This window comes from Macaca mulatta, chromosome 11 (assembly GCF_049350105.2).
Source record: "Macaca mulatta isolate MMU2019108-1 chromosome 11, T2T-MMU8v2.0, whole genome shotgun sequence".
Classification (NCBI taxonomy): Eukaryota; Metazoa; Chordata; class Mammalia; order Primates; family Cercopithecidae; genus Macaca; species Macaca mulatta.
The window spans coordinates 83,975,212-84,001,370 of record NC_133416.1 but is presented as its reverse complement, the minus strand read 5'-3'; the positions used below and the strand labels follow the sequence as shown (position 1 = coordinate 84,001,370).

The 26,159-nt window shown below is 33.6% G+C and overlaps 1 protein-coding gene across 3 annotated transcripts in view; it reads right to left on the bottom strand.

Moving 5' to 3' along the window:
• ZDHHC17 (zinc finger DHHC-type palmitoyltransferase 17) overlaps nucleotides 1-26,159 on the bottom strand; it is an 88,650-nt gene that overhangs the window by 11,987 nt on the left and 50,504 nt on the right. For all 3 annotated transcript variants that reach the window (XM_015152293.3, NM_001260892.1, XM_015152294.3), the window contains 4 exon segments: nucleotides 25,402-25,564; nucleotides 19,215-19,340; nucleotides 14,740-14,882; nucleotides 13,309-13,409 (listed from right to left, as the gene is read on the bottom strand). In XM_015152293.3, coding sequence (XP_015007779.1) covers nucleotides 13,309-13,409; nucleotides 14,740-14,882; nucleotides 19,215-19,340; nucleotides 25,402-25,564 — 533 coding nt within the window.

Here is a 26,159-nt window from a genome sequence, read left to right as displayed (position 1 = left end):
AAACACCTACCAGTCAAAAAAAATACAAGCTGTTTTGTATGTTTATAACTACATATAAAAATAATACTTCTTTATAAATTTTAAATCATGTAGACTTATCTGACACTTTAAGTTAGTGAATATATTAAAAATTCAACGAAAATTTTAAATGACTAATTTTTTGACAAAATGAAGGCATTTCTCATGTTCAGTTATTAACATATACTTTATGTATATGCATTGCAATCTTTATGCATCTACCAAATACTACAGATATCATACTCATATATTTAAAAGATTGCTTTTAACTATAGGAAAGTTAAAAAAAAAAATTCTCACTTTTGCCTTTTTTTGAACACACTGAAATTAATTTCAGAAAAAATATAAGCTTGCTTAAAACAGAAATAGTTTCTATGCAACAGTTTATATGTTCACATTTTTTCTATCTCATAAAAACATAAAAAATACATTAGGCATTTAGAAACGTAAGTAAATTATCAAAAAACAATTTAAATAACACTATAAAAATAAAGCAATGTTGCTACAGCAATACATTTCTGAGACACAAAACACCAGGTACACTCAAATACCATTTGTAAGATTTTATGTAGATACAAGTATCATATAAGAATTTCACAAGATTTTTTGACATTATCATGTGTGCCCACTGTTTACATTCCTCATGAAGCACAGATAGAAAAGGAACAGCTTCTTGAAGGAAATCATTCTACATTTGTTTGGAAAATACCAAAACACTCGATAGCCACTTGGCGTACAGGAGAAACAAAAGACGAAAGAAAAGATTAGTTATTATCAACTGGCATATTCAGAAGTGATTTATCTTTTCCTTTTTTCTCCAGTCCTCTCTTTTCCCCCAACTTTTTCCAATCTTATTCCACAAAATATACCGGTATAGCCAGCGGAGAGTAAATAAGAAGTCAAACTTTCAGCTGTTTATTCTGGAGAATAGTGTGTAGAATGCTGAGGCCTGACATTACTCAGGGGCAGCACTTTTATTTATCACAAGTTTTGAAAAGGTGCTAACATAACATGTAAACAAATAGGTCAAACTCTCAGGACCTGGATTAAATTGGCAGGGGGTCAGTTCAATATATGACTATATATTTGAAAGGTATATTAAGGAATTCAATACTGAATGAACTTTAAAAATGTCTTTCCTTGCTCTTTAATGATAAATAAATTAGGTATCTTCAAATGGCAGACTGAATTTAGCTTTAGCAATAGATTAGATAAGCTAATTTTAAAAATTTAACTGAAATAGGCTGGGCGTGGTGGCTCACACCCGTAATCCCAGCACTTTGGGAGGCCTACGTGGGCGGATCACCTGAGGTCAGGAGTTCGAGACCAGCCTAGCCAACATGGCAAAACCCTGTCTCTACTAAAAATACAAAAATTAGCCAGGCATGGTGGTGCATGCCTGTAATCCCAGCTACTGAGGGGGCTGAGGCAGGAGAAGTGCTTGAACCCGGGAGGCAGAGGTTGCAGTGAGCCAAGATCATGCCACTGCACAGCCTGGGCAACAGAGTGAAACTCAGTCTCGGGGAGGAAAAAAAAATTAACAGAAAAAAAAATTAACAGAAATAGGCACACTCTACAAATATATGGCTGTTTTCAGTATTAATTTTATTATTAGAGAAAATGAGAAAGCACTAAAAAAAGCAGAAAGACAGAAACAAGAACTCTACAACCCAGAATTAAACTTCTTTTAATTTTGGTATTCTGCATTTTTAATTATGACTGGTATCATAATGTATCTAATTATTAACAATATAACATATTAATCACCAACTATGTGCCATTTAAGCAGCACAAGAACCCTATGATAAATCCTGCTATTATCCCCACTTTACAGATGATACAACTGAAGCAGAAGCTACATTGTCCAAGATTACAGTGAGTTAGAGGTAGAGCAAGTATTAACACTCAGACTTGTAATGACCTATGCTATTCGGCCTCGCCAAAGTGCTCAACACAATTTTCTATGCCAATAAATATTATGAAAACAATATATTTAGGTATGAGCATTTTTAAGGCTTGAGATATAAATATATAGACACTTTTATACTCTTTTCCAGCAAGATATACCAATTTATAACTCCACTAACAACACATGACTGATTAGTACATTTGCATTGGCAGTAATCAAAAAATGCTGCCAATTTAAGAGGCAAATACATGCTGTTTTATTATTTTAATTTATATTTTTGCTTTTATGTTTAAACGGCCCTCCAATTAAAGATAAGTATTTACCATCAATGCTTTCACTTAAATGTTTATAGAATCATTTTGTACATTTAATTCTTTAATCTAGTTGGATGTTTTCTTGATGTCTGCTATGAAATGCAGCTCTCATTTTATTTTTAAACAAATTTATCTAACGAGGCTTTCTTTCAAAAATAGAAATTCATACACTAAACTTATTTACCATAATACTCAGCAAAATGAATTTAAAATAGTAAATCAAACAAACCAAGTGCCCCCCAAAATAATGGCAACAACTTCGGAAAGAGGACAGACCACATTGTATCACAAGTTCAAAACTGAAGGCCACAAAAAGGTGATGATTCTGGTAAGGCAGGTTGCCTGAGGTAGCTTCTAACCCTGCTCTACTGTACTAATAGGATGAAAAACTATAGATGAGAATTCTCATCCATTTCACCCTGGCCCTTTGCTATGGACTAAATTGTGTTTCCTCACAATGCATATGTTGAATCCCTAACACCTGCAATCTGACTGCATCTGGAGATGTGGTCTTTAGGAGGCAATTAAGCTTAAATTAAGTCATAAGGGTGAGAGCCTAATCCAATAGGATTGTGGCCTTCCTTATATAAGGTAGAATGAGAGATTTCTTACTCTTTCTCCTCACCATGTGAGAACACAGCAAGAAAGTCATCATCTGCAGGATAGGAAGATCACCCTCATCAGAACCCAAACATGCTGGCACCCTGATCTCAAACTACCAGCCTCCAGAACTGTGAGAAAACAAATTTCTGTTGTTAAACCACCCCGTCTTTAGTGTATCATTACGGCAGCTTGAACTGACTAATACATACTCCACTCCTCAGTCCCACTCAATTGGAGAAAAATAATTGAAATGGTGAGTAGATAATTTGAACAAGTCAGGAAAACCCCTTCAGGAACATAAGTCCCTGAATACTACTGCATGGCTTCCACTAAGTATCAAGAAAAACCAAGGCTTGTCATTAATAAGGTGACTTAACAAAATTGAGGGGATGGCTGGTGGGGGATGATTCCAACATCATTCTATCTCTAAGCCTGCACAGAATAAAACCTCAGTAAAAACTTTCAGCAAGATCTTAAGACAGCTAAACACAAGTTTCCGAGCAAGAATTTACAACTGAGCTCTCTTTCAATATCCCTGTACCAAACAGGTCAGGAAAAACTTCAAAGATTGCTCTACAATATTATCAGAGAAAACATAAAAGTCTGAATATATTTGCCCAGGTCAATCACAAGCAAGATGAAAGATGAAAAGAAATGGCATTAAAAACTATGCTAGAGTACTTGAAAACAAAACAAAAATAATAAATCAGAAAGAATGTGCACAGTATTCACAAAGCAAATAACCCAGTATGGAAAGCAGCAGCAAATTTGGACAAACCCAAATTAAGGACAAAGGCAAATTAACCAAAGATGCTTCATAATTAAATTAAAATATAAATCCTATAAAAGCTTAAACATAAGATCATAAAACAATTAGAACCAGATGAAAAGGGTGATTCTAGAAAAAAAAAACCAGATCAAATGAAACCATTACACAATATATGAACTAAAAATTTATAAAGATGAACACAAGGAGGATAAAAAGTCTGACAATCAGTAAATGAGGGAAAAAAAGAAAACTCAAAACAATAATTAGAGACAAAAACTGGACATGGTGGCATGCACCTATAATTCCAGCTACTCAGGAGGCTGAACCCAGAAGATCACTTAAGCCCAGCACTTTAAGACCAGCCTGGCCAATACAGTGAGACCTCCGTCTCAAAAAATAATAATAATGATAATAATAAAGATTAGAGACAAAAGTATGAACACAGATGACAAACATTAATTGAACACATGGATAGCTTTATCCCAGTAGTAGTAAATACATCAAATAGAAAAGAATTCAGAGATCCTAACAGAAAATTTCAGATAAAAGGAAAGAAAACCTTCATTTTTATAAATTACATATAGAATATACAAATATAACCTCCATTTTAAATACTGCACCCTGAAAAGACATACTGTATATTAAGAAAATCTGAGGGACAATGATTAACATCCTCTGAAACATACCAGTTGTTTTTTAATCTCAATGGTAACAAATGTGTTCTTGAGTAAAAAGTTTTTTAATAGAGACAAGGTCTCACTCTGTTACCCAGGCCAGAGTGCAGTGGCATAATGAGACCTTACTGCAGTCTCAAACTCCTAGGCTGAAAGGGTCCTACTGCCTCAGCCTCCTGAGTAGCCGGGACTACAGGCATGCACCACCACACCCGGCTAATTTTTTTAGTTTTTGTAGACCCCATCTCTACTATAAAAACAAAAATTAGCCAGGCTTGGTGGCGCATGCCTGTAATCCTAGCTACTTGGAAGTCTGAGGCACAAGAGCCACCTGAACCTGGGAGGCAGAGGTTGCCCTGAGCCAAGATCACGCCACTGCACTCCAGCCTGGGCAACAGAGTGAAACTCTGTCTCAAAAAAACAAAAAAAAACTAAATCATTTTGAATGTGTTGCTGAGCTGCTAGTAAGAAAACCCCATGGAGACCAGAGATGATAAACAAACACAAATCTAGAGGTAAACTGGTTCAGAAATTTAGTGTCCACTCTTCAGGATTTGCTTATCCCTATATGCTATATGCTATTTGCAAGAGACATTTTTAAAATTCAAGGCCATAAATTATTTAAAGCAATACTAATTAAAATAGTCATTGCTAATGCTTCTTACCACGGGTCACTATATCTTTGATAAAAGGTTCAACTCATTAGAAAGAATTCTAAACTTATACATTCTTAATAATGAAACTCCAAAATACGTAAAGCAAAAAAACTGACTGAACCACAAAGAGAAACTCCTAAATACAACAACACAGTAGAAAATTTTACCATAGGTCTCTCAATAAATGACGCTGCAAATAGATAAAAATTTGGTAATGATATAGTGACTTGAGCAACCTAATTAAGAAGCTTAATCTTCTGTATGGAATGCAGCTGAGGTAGCATATAAACTTACTTTCTAAACTTAAATGTTTCTAATAGAAAATATCAATGAAAACTAAACAATTTAATAAGCTGAAGAAAAAACTAAACAAGCAGACAACAGGAAATAAAACATACTGAAAGTGAAAATACAAAGGATTAATAAAACCTAAAGCTGTTTCTTTAAGAAATCCAATAAAATAGAGTAACTAAAAAATATCTCTAATTAATGCTAGGAATGAGAGAGGGGGTACAGCAGTTGAGTTTAAAAAAAGAGAGAATGTGGCACATTTGAAAACAAATGGACAAATCACTAAAATATATAAATATACAATTCAGTCAAATATATATTACAAAATTCTTAAATATAAAGTAAATTCCAGCTAAAATGATTTTTGAAAATCTAATAAACATGTAGTTAATAATTTCAATTTAACCCAAACCCTTTCAAATAACATAAAAAAAGAACAATTCTCCACCCATTTTGAGACTATCATGTTGATATCAAAACATAACAAATACAAAAAAATTATAAAACAATTTCATTCACAAATGTACATGCAAAACTAGTAACAAATTTAATCCAGCAACATATAGAAAAGACATTATGCCCATGTTTGTTTACTCCAGGCATGCATAAGTGGTTCAACATTAGAAAAATCTATTAACATATTATTTAATATTAAAAACATAAAAGAAAAAAACATACACAATTCACAAAAAGTAAAAAAAAAAGGGGGGAGCGTGTAGAGGGAGAGGTTATTTATAAAATCCAAGTAAACACTTTATAAAATCACACTCAATGGTAAAATACTAGCCCTTTAAAGTCAATCTTTTAAAGATGATACCCTTTAAAGTCAGGAACAAAATGAGGATACTCATTCTGTGTCTATTCCACGGTGTACTGAGATCCTAGCTAATATAATAAGATCACTAAAGGAATTAAATGCCATAAAAAGTAGAAAGAAAAAATTCAGTCTTTATACATAATGATTATCCCATGTCATATATCCAAAATACCCCATTATTAGAAATAATAAAAGGCTTTAGCAAGGTTGTTGGCAATAACTAATCAGCTACATTTCTATAAACCAGACACAAATAGAAATTTTAATTAAAAATAAATTCATAATTTAAAAAATTTAAATTATTTTAAAAATAAATCTAACAAGAGATATAAACTTCTACATAAGAAATTATATGACTTCATTAAAAAACATAAAAGGTTTAAGTTTCAAAAGTAGTTACTTTCTCTAAATTAATCTACAGCTCAAATAGAATCTCAATCAAAATGGCGTAAGGCTGGCTGGACATGGTAGCTCATGCCTGTAATCCCAGCACTTTGGGAGGCCACAGCAGGTGGATCACTTGAGTTCAGGAGTTCAAGACCAGCTTGGCCAACATGGTGAAACCCCTTTTTTACTAAAAATACAAAAATTAGCCAGGCATGGTGGTGTATGCCTGTAATTCCAACTACTGAAGTGGAAGGCTGAAGTGGGAGAACTGCTTGAACCCAGGAGGTGGAGGTTGCAGGGAATTGAGATCACACCAATGCACTCCAGCCTGGGCAACAGAGCAAGACTGTCAAAATTTTTTAAAGGCATAAGGCTTTTCACGGAACTCAAAGAGCTATTCTAAAAAAATCTAAATGGAAGAGCAAAAGGCTCTTCCTTAGCAAAAGAGCTAAGATATTCCTGAGAAATAACAAACTTGGAAAAATTGCCCTGCTCAGATACAATTTAAGAGCAAAACTACAGTAATGAGATTATACAATGTTAACATAGGCAGATAGATCAATAAACCAGAGTACCTAGGAAATGTGATTAATATCAAGGTTGAGACTGCAACTGAGTGAAGAAAAGGTGTGCTGAACAAGGATCTCTCTAATGGGGGAGAAGATACTGATCCCTCCCCTCACATCCGTCTTCATTTACAGTAGTCAAATGCACATGACTGAGAATGTAAATTACAGAGTATCTTTAATAACCTCAGAGAAACTCTTGTGGGAAAAAAAGATATACAAAAATATAGCAATATTGTTAGAATTCATGAAAAGTGGTGACTGGATACCTGAAGATAGACATTAAAAAGCTTAGAGAGTATTAAAAGGAAACTGGGAGACATACACAGAAAACAGAGAAATCTAACAAGTAACCTACAGAAAAAAATGCTTAAGAGGAAATGCATAGGAGATTAATTCTGCACATTTTTGATTTTTTAATATATGTAATCATCCCAGATTCTGCATACTGTTCATATCTTTCTTGAGTTTAAAGCTCAATTAACTTAAAGCCACATTGAAAAATTACTTATTTCCAGACATAAAATTTCTAATAACCTTTTGTCAATATTTCAAGTGTTGTCAACACAATAAGCAGTTGACTATACTGGCTATGTCAGTGAATTTAAGAGTTGTTTAATTACAAGAAGCATAGTCAGAGAAAAATTTTTTAAAAATAAGTAAAAATGCAAGAAACCAAATAAAATCACTCGAGTACAATTCCTAGAGATAACCACTGCTAAAATGATACATATTCACTTCCAGCTCTTTGTGCATTTTAAACTTCATTCTGTAAATATAATTTAGTATTTTTTCACTTCTTATATCTTAACTATAAGCCCATATCATTAAGGCAGGAAAGTATTTTAGTGGTTATGTAATACCATTCCATAGGCAGCGTAACTGATAAAACTCTCCCCCTTTTTAGGTTGGCTATTCAGGTTGTTTTCATGTTTTCCCCTACCATAAATAATACAAAGAGAAACATCCTTGTAAATAAATCTTTGATCTTACATCTGATTATTTACTGACATATGATTAAGAGATTAAAGGATATTTTTATTTATTATTTATTTGAGATGGAGTCTCGCTGTGTCGCCCAGGCTGGAGTGCAGTGGCGCAATCTCAGCTCACTGCAAGCTCCGCCTCCCGGGTTCACGCCATTCTCCGGCCTCAGCCTCCCCAGTAGCTGGGACTACAGGCCGCCACCACGCCCGGCTAAATTTTTATATTTTTAGTAGAGACGAGGCTTCACCATATTAGCCAGGATGGTCTCGATTCCTGACCTTGTGATCCGCCCGCCTCGGCCTCCTAAAGTGCTGGGATTACAGGCGTGAGCCACCGTGCCCAATCCAATTAAAGAGTATTATTAAAGATCACTCTAGAGGCTGCCAAACTGTTTTCCAGGAAGGTTTATGAACTTAAAATTATATTCAGAGTGTAATATAAGGACATTTGAAGACACACTGAATCAGGACAGAAAGCTGAGTCTGACACCAAACTCTTAACAATTTCCCACCTATGTGACTTTGAGCAAGACATAACAACTTCTCAGAGCCTCAGTCTTTCCATCAGTTAGAAAACAGTATTAAGATTTGTATAGTTTTTTTTAATCTCAAATTATTATTCAGAGAACCAAGTAAAATAATGTATCTGAAAAACTATAAATCAAAAAGCACCAAATAAACATAAGGTGTTTTATGGGGAAATAATTATTCAAAGAATGGAACAGTAAGAACTTACTAGAACAAATAGCTTATATCAATGTAAAATTCATTATCACCATAAAAACACTTAAGTAACTTAATAAGCTGGGTATCATATTACGTAAGAAACCAAAATAAAGTTTATATAGTTGATCCTCACACCTCCTTGATAAAACTGATTTGTAACACCAAAATCAATATTCGTGGCACTTTTTCAGTGCCATGAATTCAACAAGGCATGAACAAAACAGTGAAAAATTTGAGTCACCCAATGCGTACATTCTCATCTCAGGCTGAGCAAAGCAACATTCTGTCTTCTTGTTTTAGTTCTCATACTATAAACAAGTGTCCTTTACATGGTCTATTTAGGGCCATATTTTTGTGCTTCTGTGTTGATCTTGCTGTTTAAAAGGGCCTTCAAGCACAGTGCTGAAGTGCTATCATGCTCTTAAGCACAAGGAGGCTGTGATGTGCTTTACAGAAAAAATACATGTGAGATAAGCTTCATTCAGGAATGAGCTGTAGTGCTGTTGGCCATAAGTTCAATATTAACGAATCAACAATACATATTAAATAAGGCTTTTTAAAACAGAAACACATATAAACAAGGTTATGTAGTGATCAACTGATGATCAATACTGTTGTGACCAGAGCCACATAGGAACCTAACTCTGTTATTTCTCTTAGGAACAATGGTTCAGTATTTTCTAATTCAGGGCTTGCAGCAACTTCACAGAACTACTGTGAATAATCAAAAACAACTATCATTCTATTTTTCAAAACTAGTCTAAATCAGTTTTAATTACATATGTAGCCATGAGTTGCACAAGAAAAGTGTTAAAAGCAACAGAAAGGAGCCTGAGGTCATCAGAAGTGATCCTGGACAACTGCTATTTTATCTTACGGTACATGAATCAGCACCATATATTATGAGCCTTGTGGCTATTTCCTGTCTAATATCCTTTGTGCCTCCATTATAACCTACTCTGTGCTCTTTTCTGTTTCCTTCCTACAGGTTTCTTAAGCTTCTCTTACTGGCTTTACAAGTATAAAACTGGGAGAAAAACATAGTTCCAAAATCATAGAGGGCCTAGCGATACAGCTCTTTTATAACATAAAGTATAACATTTTCCTTTGCATAACTGGGATTTAAATTAATTTGTGCTTTCATCGCATATTCCATGAGTATCATTTACGCACACACAAATGTTCAAATAAACTGTGAGCTAGGCATGGGCTCACACTTGTAATCCCAGCACTTTGGGAAGCTGAGGCAAGAGAACCACTTCAGCCCAGGAGTTTGAGACTAGCCTGGGCAACATGGCAAAACTCAGTCTCCACAAAAGTACAAAAATTAGCGAGGCATGGTGGCTTATGCCTGTAGTCCTAGCTACTTGGGAGGCTGAGGTGGGAGGATCACCTGAGCCTGGGAGGTTGAGGCTGCAGTGAGCCGTGATTGTGCCACTGCACTCCAGTCTGGGAGTGACAGAGTGAGACCATGTCTCAAAAAAACCACATGCTGGGCACAGTGGCTCACGCCTGTAATCCCAGCACTTTGGAAGACCAAGGTGGGCGGATCACAAGGTCAGAAGTTCGAGACCAGTCTGGCCAACATAGTGAAACCCCATCCCTACTAAAAATATAAGAAATTAACCAGGTATGGCGGTGTGCTATATAATCCCAGCTACTCGGGAGGCTCAGGCAGGAGAATCATATGAACCCAGGAGGCAGAGGTTGCAGTGAGCCACGATCATGCCATTGCACTCTAGCCTGGGCGACAGTGTGAGACTCTATCTCAAAAAAAAAAAAAAAAAAAAAACCAACACAAAAACGGACCAAAAAAAAAAACAAAACAAAAAAAGGAATTGTGAATCCATATTTAAAATCAATTTGGATATAAACTTAGATTTTAGAAGTCATCAGAAATAACATGCATTTATTTAACACTTTTTACATGTCAGGTATGTCTTCAGGTGTTTATTTTCTCAAGAATTTGGACACAGTGCTACTATCATCTTCCCTTTACAGACACATAAGAATAAAACTTGGTATTCTCATACTGCAATTTTTATTTGAAAAATTTGCATGCAACTTATTCAGTGTATTTACAAAATGAAATCTGTATCAATCTATTTTAAAGGCAGAAGTATTCAAATAGGGTAAGCTTAAATAGACTTGATTGTTCTGGTCTTCCCTGCAAAATTTGCCTCTCTTATTTTCAATTCCCAGTTTTAGCTATTTTATACTATTTTCCTAGCTTTAGCTATTTTATACTAACTCTGAATAAAGGAAAAAATTGAAATTTTACTATATAATGCTCTCTAGCATTAATTTTTCATTATTTGGTAAGTTACTGATTTTCCTGCTTCTTGCCACTTACACATACAGGAGTACAGAAACAGTTTAACATTATTTTGAGATCTGATTCTGAGTTTTTTCCTTGAACATCAACTTTAATGTCCAATTTAGGAAACACAAAGTTAGAAAATATGTCTGGAATACAAAAGTCATTTCAGAGGTCAATGCTTTTTGTAAGTTTAAAATAGATGAGGTAATGAAAACCAACAGATCTGTTTTACTCATACTAAGTGTTCCAATATGGCAATTCTAATGCTTAATAAATCCTTGAGGAACAATTTTTAAGTCAAAGTATAATACAAGGCCAGAATTTGCTAGTGAAAACTGCCATATGGAAGAATTTCAATAGATACTTAAACTAAGAAAATATTTAAAAGTACTACACTTTCCGAAAGTAATTACATAATGCAGTAAAAATATAAGAATTAAAAGTGTAGTTACAATTCTGTGCCTTAGGTCTCAAAAATAAAATAAGCACATTTTGTGTTTCAACTAAAACACAAGGCGACTTAATAAAAATAATACAACATTATGTTATGCAAGGCTGTGAAACAAAACCAGGTATTAACAACTAAAGTTGTTTAGAACAGTTACAAGTCACCAAAAACTGCATACCATTTAAAACATATCATATACTTTTGTAATGTTTTGAAAAATATTTAATCAACATTTATGAAACATGTTCCTTTATTACAATAAATCAGTCTATCTTACTGACTTAACTTTTTCTATGTAAAAATATCAAAAATTGGCATTGGCTTGCTTTCTTTATTGGCACACAGGCACACTTACAATTTTATTAGTTTTAAAAAGTATATTAGCCAGTCGTGGTAGTACATGCCTATAGTCCCAGCTACTTGGGAGGCTGAGGCAGAAGGATTGCTGGAGCCCCAGAGTTCAAGCTGCAGTGAGCCATGATTGTGCCACTGCACTCCAACCTGGGCAACAGGTTAAAAATATTTAAATTTTTTTTAAATAGGGGAGTATACTACACTGATAATTTGCTGAAGTTAGCAAATGTGTGAAAATACATGCTTTTCATGAAGGCAAAAGAGATGAGGAGAGAAGATTAACTCTTATTTACCACAACAAAGTAAGTAGTGGTATTAAAAAAAATTTAGAGAAAAGAGTTTGATACCAAAACATAAAAATCACCATTTGGTAGAAAGGCTTAAAATATGTTTGGTTAGAAAAATACAAGTTTCAGTCCCAACTTGATCAGAGACTAAGACGCCTTAAGCCTAACTTTTGTTCAACTATAAAATGGAGATGGCTGAGTCGAATGGTAGTTTTTTTTTTTTTTTTTTTTTTTGAGACAGAGTCTCGTTCTGTCACCAGGCTGGAGTGCAGTGGCGCATCTCAGCTCACTGCAACCTCCACCTCTCGGGTTCAAGCAATTGTACTGCTTCAGCCTCCCAAGTATCTGGGACTACAGGCACGTGCCACCACGTCTGGCTAATTTTTGTATCTTTACTAGAGATGGGGTTTCACCATATTGGCTGATCTTGTTTTGAATTTCTGACCTCATGATCCACTCACCTCGACCTCCCAAAGTGCTGAAATTATAGGCGTGAGCCGCAGTGCCCAGCCAGTAGTACTATCTTTAGTTCTCTGAGAAATAACCATACTGTTTTCCATAGGGGTTGTACTCATTTACATTCCCACCAACAGCATTCCTTTTTCTCTGCATCCTCAACATCTTGTTGCTTTCTGACCTTTTAAACATAGCTATTCTGACTGGTGTGAGATTGTAGTTTTAATTTGCATTTCTCTGATGACTGGTGATGTCTAATATTTTTTCACGTTTGGCCACTTGTATGTCCTTGGAGAAATGTCTGTTTGTGTCCTTTACCCATTTTTTTAAATGAGGATGCTTGTTCTTTTCTCCATTACACAATATATCCATAAAACAAACCTTCACATGTAACCCCTGAATCTATAAAAATAAAAAATACGGAAAAAAAGGGGGAAAAAGGGGATAACAATACTAATTTATGAAATGTGGATTAAATGAGTAGTCAAAAAATGTCTTTTAAACACCCAATACATGATAGCTACTATTATTTATATGCTGTTATTAAGGACAGCTTTCAAAAGCAACCTATTAAATATTTTAAAACATTATATTAGTTTACTTATTTTTCTAGGAACACTATTTTAATGTATTATGAATGAGTAGTTCAGTCCTAATGTCAAATTATTAAACATTTGTTCAAATAACAAAATTTGTTTTAGGTATGATCTTTATAACCAAAGGATATCATTCCAAAACCAGAAGAACCACGTCACATACATCCAGAATTTGGTTGCCAAATATATCCCAAGGGGCAATGCACTATGCATTGAATGATCGAAAAAGGATCTGTAAAACACAAGTTTTATAAAATATGAGCTCTATATTTCATTGTAAAAATGAGTATTTATTTAAATGAAAATGACACACATTTTGTACAGTAGGCATTTGTTTCACCAGAATCCAGAGTTCAGGATGCTTAATTTTTCACAGTCATCAATAAAAATTAGTTCACAGCTGAAGGACTCAGCAAGATTCTGAAGTTCCTTTTAATTCCCCCAAATTTAAATTATATTCCATATACTTTTCAATTTCAGAATTTTAGTGCACTCCTATTCTCTTAAAGTCAGTAACTGACTTTAGTATATACAGTAGATATCATCCAGCATATTTTTCACCAAAGATGTATTATAATTTTGACAAATAAATACAAACCAAGCCTCATATTTTTCTGTTTCATCATTATTTCTCCTTACCTATACACTCCAGCAAAAGTTGGAGCACATCTTTTCAAGTAGAATGAACTGGCTAGCTTAGTGAAACTGAAGGGTTGTGTTTTTAATACTTAAAATTGGGGAAAACTAAACATTAATACATTTTATTAAACATAAACAGAATCAACTATCCATATAGGCAGGAAGTCTTAGTGACTTCCTATTTATACCTCTTGGAGCACCTAGAAATACTAAAATGAGATTAACTACATTTAAGCCACTCAGCATATTATAATACTAGTCATTATCATCTCTGTGTGAATTATTTTCAGAATTCTTTTCTGAAATGCAAGTGAAAATAAGATACTAAAGGATTGGAAATTAGATGGGAAATACCAGATCACAGACACCTGCCTAGGTTTGTTGGAAAGGTAACTTTAGAGCAATGAGACCTAAGAAAAGAAAACGGAATGATCATGATGTTTAAAGAAAAAAGAGGGAGAAAATAATCTTAAAAACTGAGCCTACTTCATAATCATGCTTAGACTTTACCTTACTACTAGAAATAAAGCCTCTTCCTTGTTTATTGCTTATGCCTTAATTTCTACAGGAAAATATAATTCCTACAGAAAGGTGAGCTCAAGTATTATAATTACCTAGAAATTAACAATATGTATATTTAGAGTCCAACAGACTGAAATTTACTTTTACTGAAATATTTCAAATATTTCTCAAACTATGTTTTAGTGTTAAAAATTATATGCTAGACTTTTATCATTAAAGTGCCTTTGAATCATTTAAATTAACATAACAATGTTAAAGAAATGTCAGATTTCACATATAGATGTCTAAATTCTTTAAATTAAGATCAAACGTACAACATACAAAACATTAATTTTATACAAGAGTACAAATTATATTATTTCATGTACAGTTTAAAATATAGTTAAAAACAATACACTTACTTTGAAAGAAACTGTACTGTAGCCCAAACACCACCATACATTAGCCCTTTAATGAGCCAAGAATCAATATTTAGGTCTGCTATAAACCCAACCAGCCAAATAACTAGGAAAGGAGTTCCTAACATTACTTTCTGCCGAAATTCCTGTATAGAAACAAAAAATTAGAAAGTTTTTGCATGTTTCAAGTAATCTCAATCTGAACCATTGTTACCTTTGTGAAGGCATGCAACAGCAGGTGAAATTCATTCATTCAAATTTTCACACTATATGTATCAGTACTATTCAAGGTGCTGGTGTCTGTCTTCTGGAGACAGGCATTAAACAATTTTAAATAACTTTGCTAAAATTGTGGAAAATAAGAATAGAAGTTATAGGAGTGGGTTCTATATGGTCAAATACAGAAGACGATACTAACTGCTTAACACATACACCGGCTGGCAAACAGTTCATGAAAAATACCACCCCTTTTTTAACAGGTGCAGTGATAACCAGAGAGACAAGGACAACTAGAATGACTGAAAGTATAAGAATTTTATCACATAAGGAAACATGAAGATGCTTGCCTAGAGTAGACATTTCAAATGATAAACAGTATATTAAAATCTTAAAATGAGATAAATAAAAGCAAACAATCCACAGGCTCCTAGAGTCCACTGAATGAAGAGATGTGTGTCTGAACAAAGATCAAGGCAGAGTGCTCAACACTCCAGAGGTATTTCCATTTCATTTCTGTACTGGTCTGGTTGTTAGAAAGTCCGTACATGTAAGTATAAAACCTACATAACTCTTCGTAACATCTATCACAATTTTATCTTTACAGCAACCAAAGTAAGTCTACTGCCTCTTCCATGTAAGAGCCCCCACAAACTTATAGCCAGTTATCAAGTCTCTGTTCAGTTACCTTAGGTCACAAAACTATGTAAGACATTCAAGGCAGGGCACGGTGGCTCATGCCTTTAATCCCAACACTTTGGAAGGCCTAGACGAGACAATCGCTTGAGCCCAGGAGTTGTAGGGTAGCCTGGGCAACATGGCAAAAACATGTCTCTACAACAAATACAAAAATTAGCTGGGCATGGCGGCACGCACCTGTACTATAGTCCCAGCTACTTGGGAGCCTGAGGTGGGAGGATTACCTGAGCCCAGGGAAGTCAAGGGTCAAGGCTGCCATGAGCCATGATCAGGCCACTGCACTTCAGCCTGGGCAACAAAATGAAACTCTGTCACACAAAAAGAAAAAACAAAAAACAAAACAGCTGTGGTCTAACAAAGCAGAGTATAAACACTGCCTTCCTTACTGCATACTTATCTTTCTAAAAGCTAAGGTTACATTACACATTTTTAGCACCCCTTTCATACTATCAGCTTCCACTGAAATAAGTGGGATTTTTTTTTTCATATAAATGACCATGTCTTCCCCAGTTTGGCCACTGTAATTCATTTTCTGAACTAGATGTGTAATTTTAACTTAGAGTAATAATTAAACATCAATTTCAGGCTTTAATTTTATGCTGTAGCAAAATAACTAATCCAATTTTTTTTCTAGTAAGTATGAACTTTGTATCAAGACATTAGAGAAGATTTACTACTCAGAAGAGAGAGAACGTACGGGCACATAAAATGGTACTATAAAAATATAATGGTGATGCGCTGCTATGTGAGAAATCTCTTTTCTCCTATATTTTATAAGGAAAATTTTCAACTATATAGTAAATCTGAAAGAATCACATAGTCAAGTATATACACCATCTAGATTCAGAAGCCTCTTTTTAAATTAAACTTCTTATTTTGGAATAATTATAGATTCACACGCAGTTGTAATAAGTAATACAGATAGATCCTAAATATCCTTTGTTCCACAGTGGTAACATCTAGCATATCACAACCAGGAAACTAACCTTGATACAGTCCAGATACAGACTATTTCCACTACTAAAAGGATTCCTCATATTGCCCTTTTATAGCCAACTTCCCTCCTACTCCCAAACCCCCTCTAAATACTAAAGATGTCCCTCCAACTTATTAAGAAGACTTATTTAACCATAAACATGCCTGTTTAAAATCCTTCTACTTAAAAAAATCTAAGATATTTTAAAATCGTTTTCTAAAAAGACTGTCCCCCTTTCTTTTTTTTGGAGAGAAGGTCTCACTCGGTCACCCAGGCTGGAGTGCAGTGGCATGATTTTGGTTCACTGCAGACTCAACCTTCCGGGCTCAACCAATCCTCCTGCCTCAGCCTCCCTAGTAGCTGGGACTACAGGCGCACCACCACACCTGGCTAAAGATTCCCTCTTTATCTGTCTACTAGCACTATCCAAAAATATTTCCCCCTTTCGGAATGACATTTTTATTTTTCTTAAGGGAATGACTTTTTAAAATAAAACACTATTGAATCCTAGATGTCACTATTTTCTTTTTTAGTTTTAAATATAAAACACACTTCATAGGCTAGCAAATCAAAACATGTTAAGGACTGAAACTTTTCCAATGTGATGTGGAAAAAGAAAGAACAGTCTATATAATTACAGATGCTTAATCTCACAGGTCCCCTAATCATCGTAATTTTTAAATATATGATGGTTACCTTCAACCTTTTAAGATTACTCTCCCAATCATCATAGGTTTTTAAAAGTAACCTTTATAAAAATGTGAATATATTTAAAGCTACTAATGAAAAACAGCAGGAAAAAAACTCCATTTCTGAACTGACCACAATGGTACACCAATGTTAAAATTGCACTAAACTTCTGAAGAAGTTCTTTTTTAAAAAATCATATCCAAACACATAAACCTGATGTTATCATTTACTCATGCTATAAGTAACTTTACATATTAATGCAACATCTAATATTTATAAGTCATTTATGACTATATATATATACACACACACACACATATATGTAAAATAAAACTTCAAAATATTCACATTCAACAAAACGAAAGCACCAACATTGTGGGATTTTCCAAAGTAACACAAGATATTTTTATTACTAGCCTAAAATAAGACAGCCATTTTTCACTCTGTTGAGCAAAACAGCTCTAAATCCTAGAAAACTGAGCAACACAAAATAAATCATTTTCTGTATCATATCTAATAAATAGAAGAGTTAACATGACACGCAAAAATTGTTCATTATTCTCAGCCATAGGGCTGAAAACAGCCAAGTTTATAAACTATGAATCTAATTCTTCTAAGTAACGGACCAGGGGACTTCTCAACTGATTAAGGGAGTCCAAACTCCCATAAATAAAGGAGGCAATGCTTTCAAGTGTGCTTCTGTTTATCCCAAATTTGTCTTTTTGCCTTGGTAACAGATAGATCAATATTAACTTTAAATAATCAACACTGCCACTAGAACAGCCTAAACACGATATACAAAAGATGGTACTCAAGACTTAATGCCACTCAAGTTGTGATTACTGACAAGTTAGCAGACATCTTGACAGTTATTTAGGTAAATAAAGAAACTCTAAGGCAGTTAACTTCTTTTTTGTGGGAAATAAGATTGTGCAGAACCTAGACCCCCCTCTATGGGGGGAAATATTCTAAGTTCTAGTATCATATTATTATAATTAGGCAACAGAGCCAACAGTCATACAATTTAAAACTGAAGGCATATAGATGATCTAAAATGAGCTTTCCATAGGAAAGTCAAGAATATAAGTTCTCTCTCTCTGAAAAAAGGTATACAACATATCACAAAAGAATGCAAAGCTCAAGTAAGAGCCGGAGTTGTGAGTAGTTTAAAAACATGTATTAGAACTAAGCTATTTCACAATTTATTATCATACTAACAAACGAGCATTCACTAGAAAAACCTTTATTTTTATCTATTACTTTACAAAAGCCCAGCTGAAATAATGAACCAAAATTTACATGAGTAGCCGATGGAGATTTAAATAATTTCATACATACCAATCCTTCTTAATTCTTAGACAGCCCCAAAAGGTCACCAACCAGGTAGGTAAGAGCTCTTGGAAACTTTGTTATTTACTTTCATTTATTCCGAGTATAATATTATTTTAAAAATTACATAGAGTAATGCCAAAATTAAAGGCTGTAAATACTCATGCTAAGTAAGTGTGCCTATGAATCCTACTTAAAAAATTATATGTTGAAAATTTTCAGCCAGGCGCGGAGGCTCACACCTGTATTCCCAGCACTTTGGGAGGCCGAGGTGGGTGGATCACCTGAAGTCAGGTAAAGTCACCTGAAGTCACCATGGCCAACATGGTAAAACTCCATCTCTACTAAAAAAATACAAAAATTAGCTGGGCATGGTGATGGGCACCTATAACCCCAGCTACTCAGGAGGCTGAGGCACGAGAATCACTTTAAACCGGGAGGCAGAGGCTGCAGTGAGCCAAAATCTCGCCACTGCACTCCGGCCTGGGCGACAAGAGCAAAACTCCATTTCCAAAAAAAAAAAAAAAAAAAAAGAAAGAAAAAACAAAATCTTCAGTTATGAGTTTACCTTATCAGCTTTCAGCTTTCTAAGGAAGGACGGATTGTCATATCCTTTTGCTTGCCTTGCCTCTTGTAAGTGGTTGATCATCCACACATTTTTTCTCTGTTTTGCCAAATCAAGTGCTGATTCGCCCTGATAATATAAATAGAAGAAATTCCTATTAAAAATTTAAAAGCAGCATATCTTAGTTACCTCTAAAGAACTTCTGTAAAAATTAATTTACTGCCCTATTAACATTGTTTTGACATTGTGTAAAATAATTACTAAAAACACCTGCATCATTATATATTTCTTATTATGCTTTCCCAAAGAATAATCACAAAATGTATTTTCTCATCATATTCTGTAGATTTTATTTTTGCCTGCATTTTGACATATTAGAGAGCAAATCAAAAAGTAGGTATTTTAGTACCTGCTGGATCAGAGGCTATCACTAAGTTTATCAGTTATTTCACATTCTTTAAAAATTTCATTAGTAATAGTTATTGCTGCAAAACACTTTGCTACAATATCAAGTTGCCAGAAATCTCTCAGTTTTATTTCAACAATGATAAGAGTCTTCAGAAGAGAATAGGAAAGAAAAGGAAAAGTCAGTCTCTACTTCTATCACTATTGTTCTGGCATTCTTGATTTATATTCATTCACCCATCCAGAAGTTTCCAAAGTAAATGAGAAACGATTTTTAAAAATAACAAATTCAAGTTATGAATTTGTATCCCCCTTTAATCCTAAGAAAAAGAATGCCAGGGAATTTACCTGATAGGAATAAAATGTATCAAAGTAAGAAACAAATAAGCATTCCCAATTTTAGGTCTATGCTTCTTTTTGCCTTTAACTAATTTAAAATTTAAAATCTTATTTCTCCTTTTGCAAATCAGTCAGACACCTACATTTCCATTCTATTTAATGTCTTCCACTATTTATCTACTTCTTCCAGTAGAAAAATGAAACTTTAAATGCTTACCAAAGTTTCAAGAATGGAAAGATGAATATTCAAAATTACTTTTAAAAAGTAAAAAACACTGAAATTTTATTTCCAAAAACAAGGTCAAAAAGAATAAAGCCATAAAGAGCCTTGGGGTGCCTTATTTATGAGGAATGATTACTTATCAAGTATAGGGTTTATTTTTTAATATTAAAAAATAAAAATAAACAACAAAACACACCACTGCCACCAACAGCAACAACTATTACAAAACAACAATAACAACAAAAAGCCCAATCAATCCTTTAACATAAAGATCAATGGTATTTAGTAAGAAATGGGCTAATCTAGGAGTCTTCCACAAATAGGGATATTTACTTTAAAATATAGCCTTACCTATTCCAAAATTCCATCACCTAAGTTGTCAGAACCAACTAATTAATCCAAACTATAAAGATTACCTGAATAAAAGCAATCCCTTGGGTAACAACTCCCCGGGAATATCCTGCAGTTGCCTCGGTCCAGCTGAGCATCCCTTCCACTAGAGGGCCATGTGACACCTAAGGATTGCCTAGACAAAAAGATTGAGGGAGCTTTAAAATATCTTTCAACTACTCCTCTAGTCATCTAACTATTTTCGTATAGTTATTTTATTCAGCTGGTAAAATAAACACTCAATTCATTTAAGGAAGTATATTGAAACCAGGGTTCTGAGTGAAGTCTGTTTTTATTTGATCACTCCATGTCTCAGCCAAAATAATAAATAATACTAACAATAGCAACAACAGCAAGAATTTACATGGAGTAATTATAGACTATGTAACTGTTAATAAAAGAAATTATTCAAAGGTTTTGGTCAGATAAACATTATGGTTGGGGGTAAGATCACTCAACATTTCACCTATGTAAGGTTGAATTTCATTGTCAAAATTTAAAAAAAAATTTCCTTGGAGACCATCTAGGTCAGGTATTTAAGAGGTAATACAAAACTATTTTCTAAAAACAGTTTCTTACCTCATTTCAAGAAACTATAAAAGAGGTCTTTCGATACGTTAACGAACAGAGCTCAGTAATTTTACATTCTGTACAAGCTAAAAACTATGTCCTTTGATAAGTTTAGAAAGAAAAGATTATAACTGCTTGGGCAGCACTCAGAGATTAACTGTTCCTCCCAAACTCAATTCATCTAAATTTATCAGTATAACCAAAAACATATGCTAAGGATTATTATTTTTTTAATCACAAACGAGATACTACCACAAAAGGGATTACTGGGTAGGCCATAATTGTGTTTTGTTTCCTATTCTCAGTATTCCAAATCACTTGTTTCCCCTGTTGTTGCTTTACAAGAAGAGATTTAAATTTATTTCATGTAGCTATTATCTATGGGCTTAGTTCTTAAATTCTTTTGAGTCTTTTCTGATGACAGCCACTTTTCTTCTTCCCAGAAGAATGCTGATACACGTTAACTGTTTTTCAACAATTTCAGGGGTCCATGGACCCACACCTTCCCCAACCAAAGTCCACTGGGGGGACTCCAGATAAAAGAAACCTAGAGTATACAGCTATTTCTGATCCTTCTAAAGATGAAAACAGCAATTTTAAAGTTACCTATCATTTAGTATAAATTGTCTTTAAAGTAAGTTCTATCTTATTTTGATAAAGGAACATTTGTTTATACATGAAAAGAACTGAGCAACTAATATGTAAAGGAATCTCTAGTTAATGTAAAGAAAGATTTCTAAGAAACTTATATATAGAAAATAGGTATTTTAGAGAAAGGGGATCTTATAGAATTATTATAACACAGTGTAATTTTTCATATTCTTTGAAAAATATAACTTTTTATAGCTATTAAAGCCATAGCCAGATTTGCAGGCTGCATCTTCTTGTTATAATCCATTATTATTCTTTCTTAAGACTTAAAAATGGAAAAATATATAGGTATAAATAAATTTGGTTAAATTCCTGGACAAATATTGTAGGTATTTTCTTAAATAAATGCTTCCTTTTCAAAACTGGCAGCAATTTAAGTTTACTTAATTAGCTTAATAGTTAACACAGCTAAAAGACACCACTTCATATTAAATATTACCAAACAGAACCAATTCCTATCACCTTCACCACAAAAAGTACTTCTCCTTCAGTCTTCACAATCTCAACATGTGATATCACAAGATGCTCAGTTACCCAAAACAAAACCTGAGTCATCAATGATGGTTTCTTTTATCCCTATACCTAATCTACCTTCTTATTTCTACTTTAAAATATCCTCTCCAAATGCAGTCATTTCTCTCTACCTCTACTCCTCTGATCCTAGGCTAAGCTAACATTATCACTTGTCTGATTTATTGCAACAGTCTAACCAATCTCTATCTTTTCTATTTGCCTAACTCTTCAATGCATTCTCCATACATCAACCAAAGTAATGTTTAAAAAATATTTAAAACAAAAAGCAGATCATATGATCAGCCTACATAAATCCTTTCAACTGTTTCCCATGACTGAGAACACAATTAAAGCTCCTCATCATTTCATTGCATTGCATGATATAGCACCTGCCTCTCTCCAAGTGACTTCACCACCTTGCTCACTGTACTCTGGCCACACTGTCCTTATTTCTGCACCTCAAACATGGCAATCTCACTCCTGTTTAAGACCTCGCACTTGCATGTTCCTCTACATGGGAATTTTTTTCCCATGTATCTCTGTATAACTGATCCCTTCTCATTACATAATTCTGAAAGCAAATGTCATCTCCTCAGAGGCATTCCCAAATCACTCTCACCGGATGTGGTCCTTCCATCCCAGTCCCTCTATCACATTTGCCTTTTATTATTATTCACTTATTGGCTGTTTCCTCAACAGAATGTATGTTCTGAAAGAACAGGGACCTTATCTGTCTTGAACAATGTGACTCCCCACCACCCACCATTGAACAAGAATTTGTTAAATGAATAAATACATGGTTTCTATTAGAAGGTGATGACTTAAGTACGTTGGGAATGCCTCTGAGGCAGATCCCCATTTTAAAAAAAGGCATTTGATAGTCATTTCATCTTTTTAATTATATACAAATTGCTTTTAAAACAAAAATCTACTTTGTCACCAGTGTAGATACAGATAATTTTTCTCCTGAAAGTATAAATGTTCCCTGAGCAAATACAATAAATTCCATTTATTTTCTTTAGAAGTACCATCACTCCAGAAGCTACCAGGGAATTACATGAAAAAAATTTTTTGTCAACAGCCAACCTTGATTACATGTGACAGATAAAGTTTAAACATTAATAAAAAGAACATAACTAGAAAAAAAAATTGAATTTAAATAAAAGCTTTAAGGTATAATAATTAGCTCAATTACAGACACTGTAGACTCTGGAAAGTATCCACATGAACTACAACAGTTAAGGAAGCTACATTCTATTTCATTGTTTCTTGGTACCAAATAACTCTTGTGCCTGAACCTATAAAACATTAAAAATACAAAGTTCAAAATCATTTAAATAATTTTAAATATCTCTACTCTTACCATTAACTTTCTGTTGAAATTTGCTGTATTCATTTTACTAAGAGTAATTTAAAAGTTTATGCAATGGCTAATGAGAAGTACAAGTCTTCATTATTTGCTTGAAAAGACACTGAATTTAAAAACCATTCCTCAAATCCCAATGACTGTGACTGAATTTAACCTAATTTTATATGAACAGAAAATATACTTTTAAAAGCTCTAAAAATATACAACACTAGTTTCAAACTCCAGAACTGTGTAGTCATTTTACTGTCATAATTCTTTGGTATTACTGTAATTTCTGTATACTGATATGGCTATTGACAGAAGGTCTACAGAGTCTTACTATTTGCCAAACTAAAATTAATCCTGTTTTTTCAATAATACTAAGTATCTTTAAATGTATTTTAAATGCACATGATCACCTCAGGAATGGCTGTCTGGTAGCAAAGAGAAAAAAAGTAGTAACACTCTAATTCAGGTAATAAAACATGAGGTAATCTCACATAATTTTCTTATAGGTATATTGATCATGTTTAGTCAAACTTCTCTTTTCTTAACCTTCAGACCTGGGGTCAGCTAATTTACTCATTCCAGTGTTATAAACTTTTAAGAGCATCCTATTTAAAAACATTTAAAAAGCAAACATTTCTTTCTCTATAATTTCTGAAGTGGCAGAGAGGTATCCTAGCAGTCATGAAAACTACCTTCGGTAAAACTCAAGACTACATAAATCTTCATTTACTCAGTCAATAAATACCTAGAGTGCCCATCGAGTATCAGGCACTATGATATGCTGACTTTCTTCTTTCCCTATGTTTAGTGGCAGATACGGAACTATTCTGATCACTTTTGTTAGGGACAAGAAGATTTGAAATTTTTTTAAAAGGAAAGAAAGAAAAAAACATATGATTTTATCAATATCTTACAGTTTCTAATATTAATTTACTTTTAAGTAAATGTTTGTAATTAGACTATCTCTAAAAATTGATAAGCTTAATAAATTATGCTCTATAAAACTAGTCAGTAACTGAATCAAGGAAGAACAAACTATTCATTGGAACATAAACAGATACCCTGATCCAGCAGGAGACAACCTACTTTTTGATTGGCCATTTCAGATTAGTATGTGTCTTGAACCCCCTTCATATTTAATTAGCACATATCCCTTAGAAATTTAAGAAACATAACTCAGAAAATACTATAAATTATAGCCAAAATTAAAGAACCTTTGTCAATGGGTACAGTTACTTATGAATGCACATTATTAAAAGATGATGTTTAAAGTAATTTTACAGAACAAGTTCGTTGCTGAAAGACACGGTGCATCCTGAAGCTTTAAAAATGAAAAGAAATAACCAAAATTTGAGACTAGCAATAGAATCTTATTGCATGTATTAATAAAATGTTTACTGACTTCTAAATGTTTCGAGAGTAAATGTTAATTGTGCTTGGCTCTTAAATAATATTGCAACTTTTCCTGGATTAGTCCACCATGGTGGGGTGGGGGTCCTCCTATAAACACCATAAAGGCATTTATCAAATTTAAATCTCTTGACCTTTTAAAAAATAAGACAATAAAATAACCAAGCCAAAGAATTATTAAAATGTATTATGCATAATGTGGTTTAACTATAAACTTTTACTGAAGAAGTTTCTTTCAACTCTGATAGTCTATGAAAAACTTGTTTTATTACAGACTTCATATATTAGTAGCCACATTTCATACAGTATTATCAATACAGAATATTTTTTACCTTGATATTCTGGGCATCAACATTAGCTCCAGCTTCCAGAAGAAGGCTAATGACTGTGGTATTCCCTGCTAGTACTGCCCAATGCAGAGCAGTGTTTTTGTGATACTTGTCACCAAGGTTAACTGAAACATTGAATGTTAAAAGCAATCTAGTTGGATCCACACTGAAAAGGAAAAAAAAACAAACAAACAACAACAACAACCCTAATTTCAATTATAGAAATCATTACAAATACTAAACTGATTATGCTTACAGTAGCATTCCATTTTGGAACACTTCTATTTTAACCTACTCAACAACTTTACAATCAATAATGAGACAATATTCTAATATGAAGTATTAAGTACGTACAACACTATATAAAGTAATGTATTAATAGTTTCAGGGGATAAGCAACTTGTCCTGACATTTTGTATTTTTGACTTAGAAATGGATGTCATTAATACGTATACAATTAAAGAATAAAATTTTTTTAAATTGAAATTTGGAGTCTTCCAAAAGTAATCTAAGACAACTTACTAGTACAGTAAATTTGTCAATATGTAAATCACATGAAAAAATTAATCACTTTTTTAAAAAAGAGAACTTCCTTTCTTAGAAATTGTTAAAAGAGAAATAGATTAAGGAAGCTCTAATCACTGAGGGAGAGAGAGCAGAGACACCAAAACATCCAAAATGGTAATTTATGTATACTATAGTCATAATAAAAATTGTAAATATTAGTGAGTATAGTATTAACTGCTTTTTCCTCTCTTACT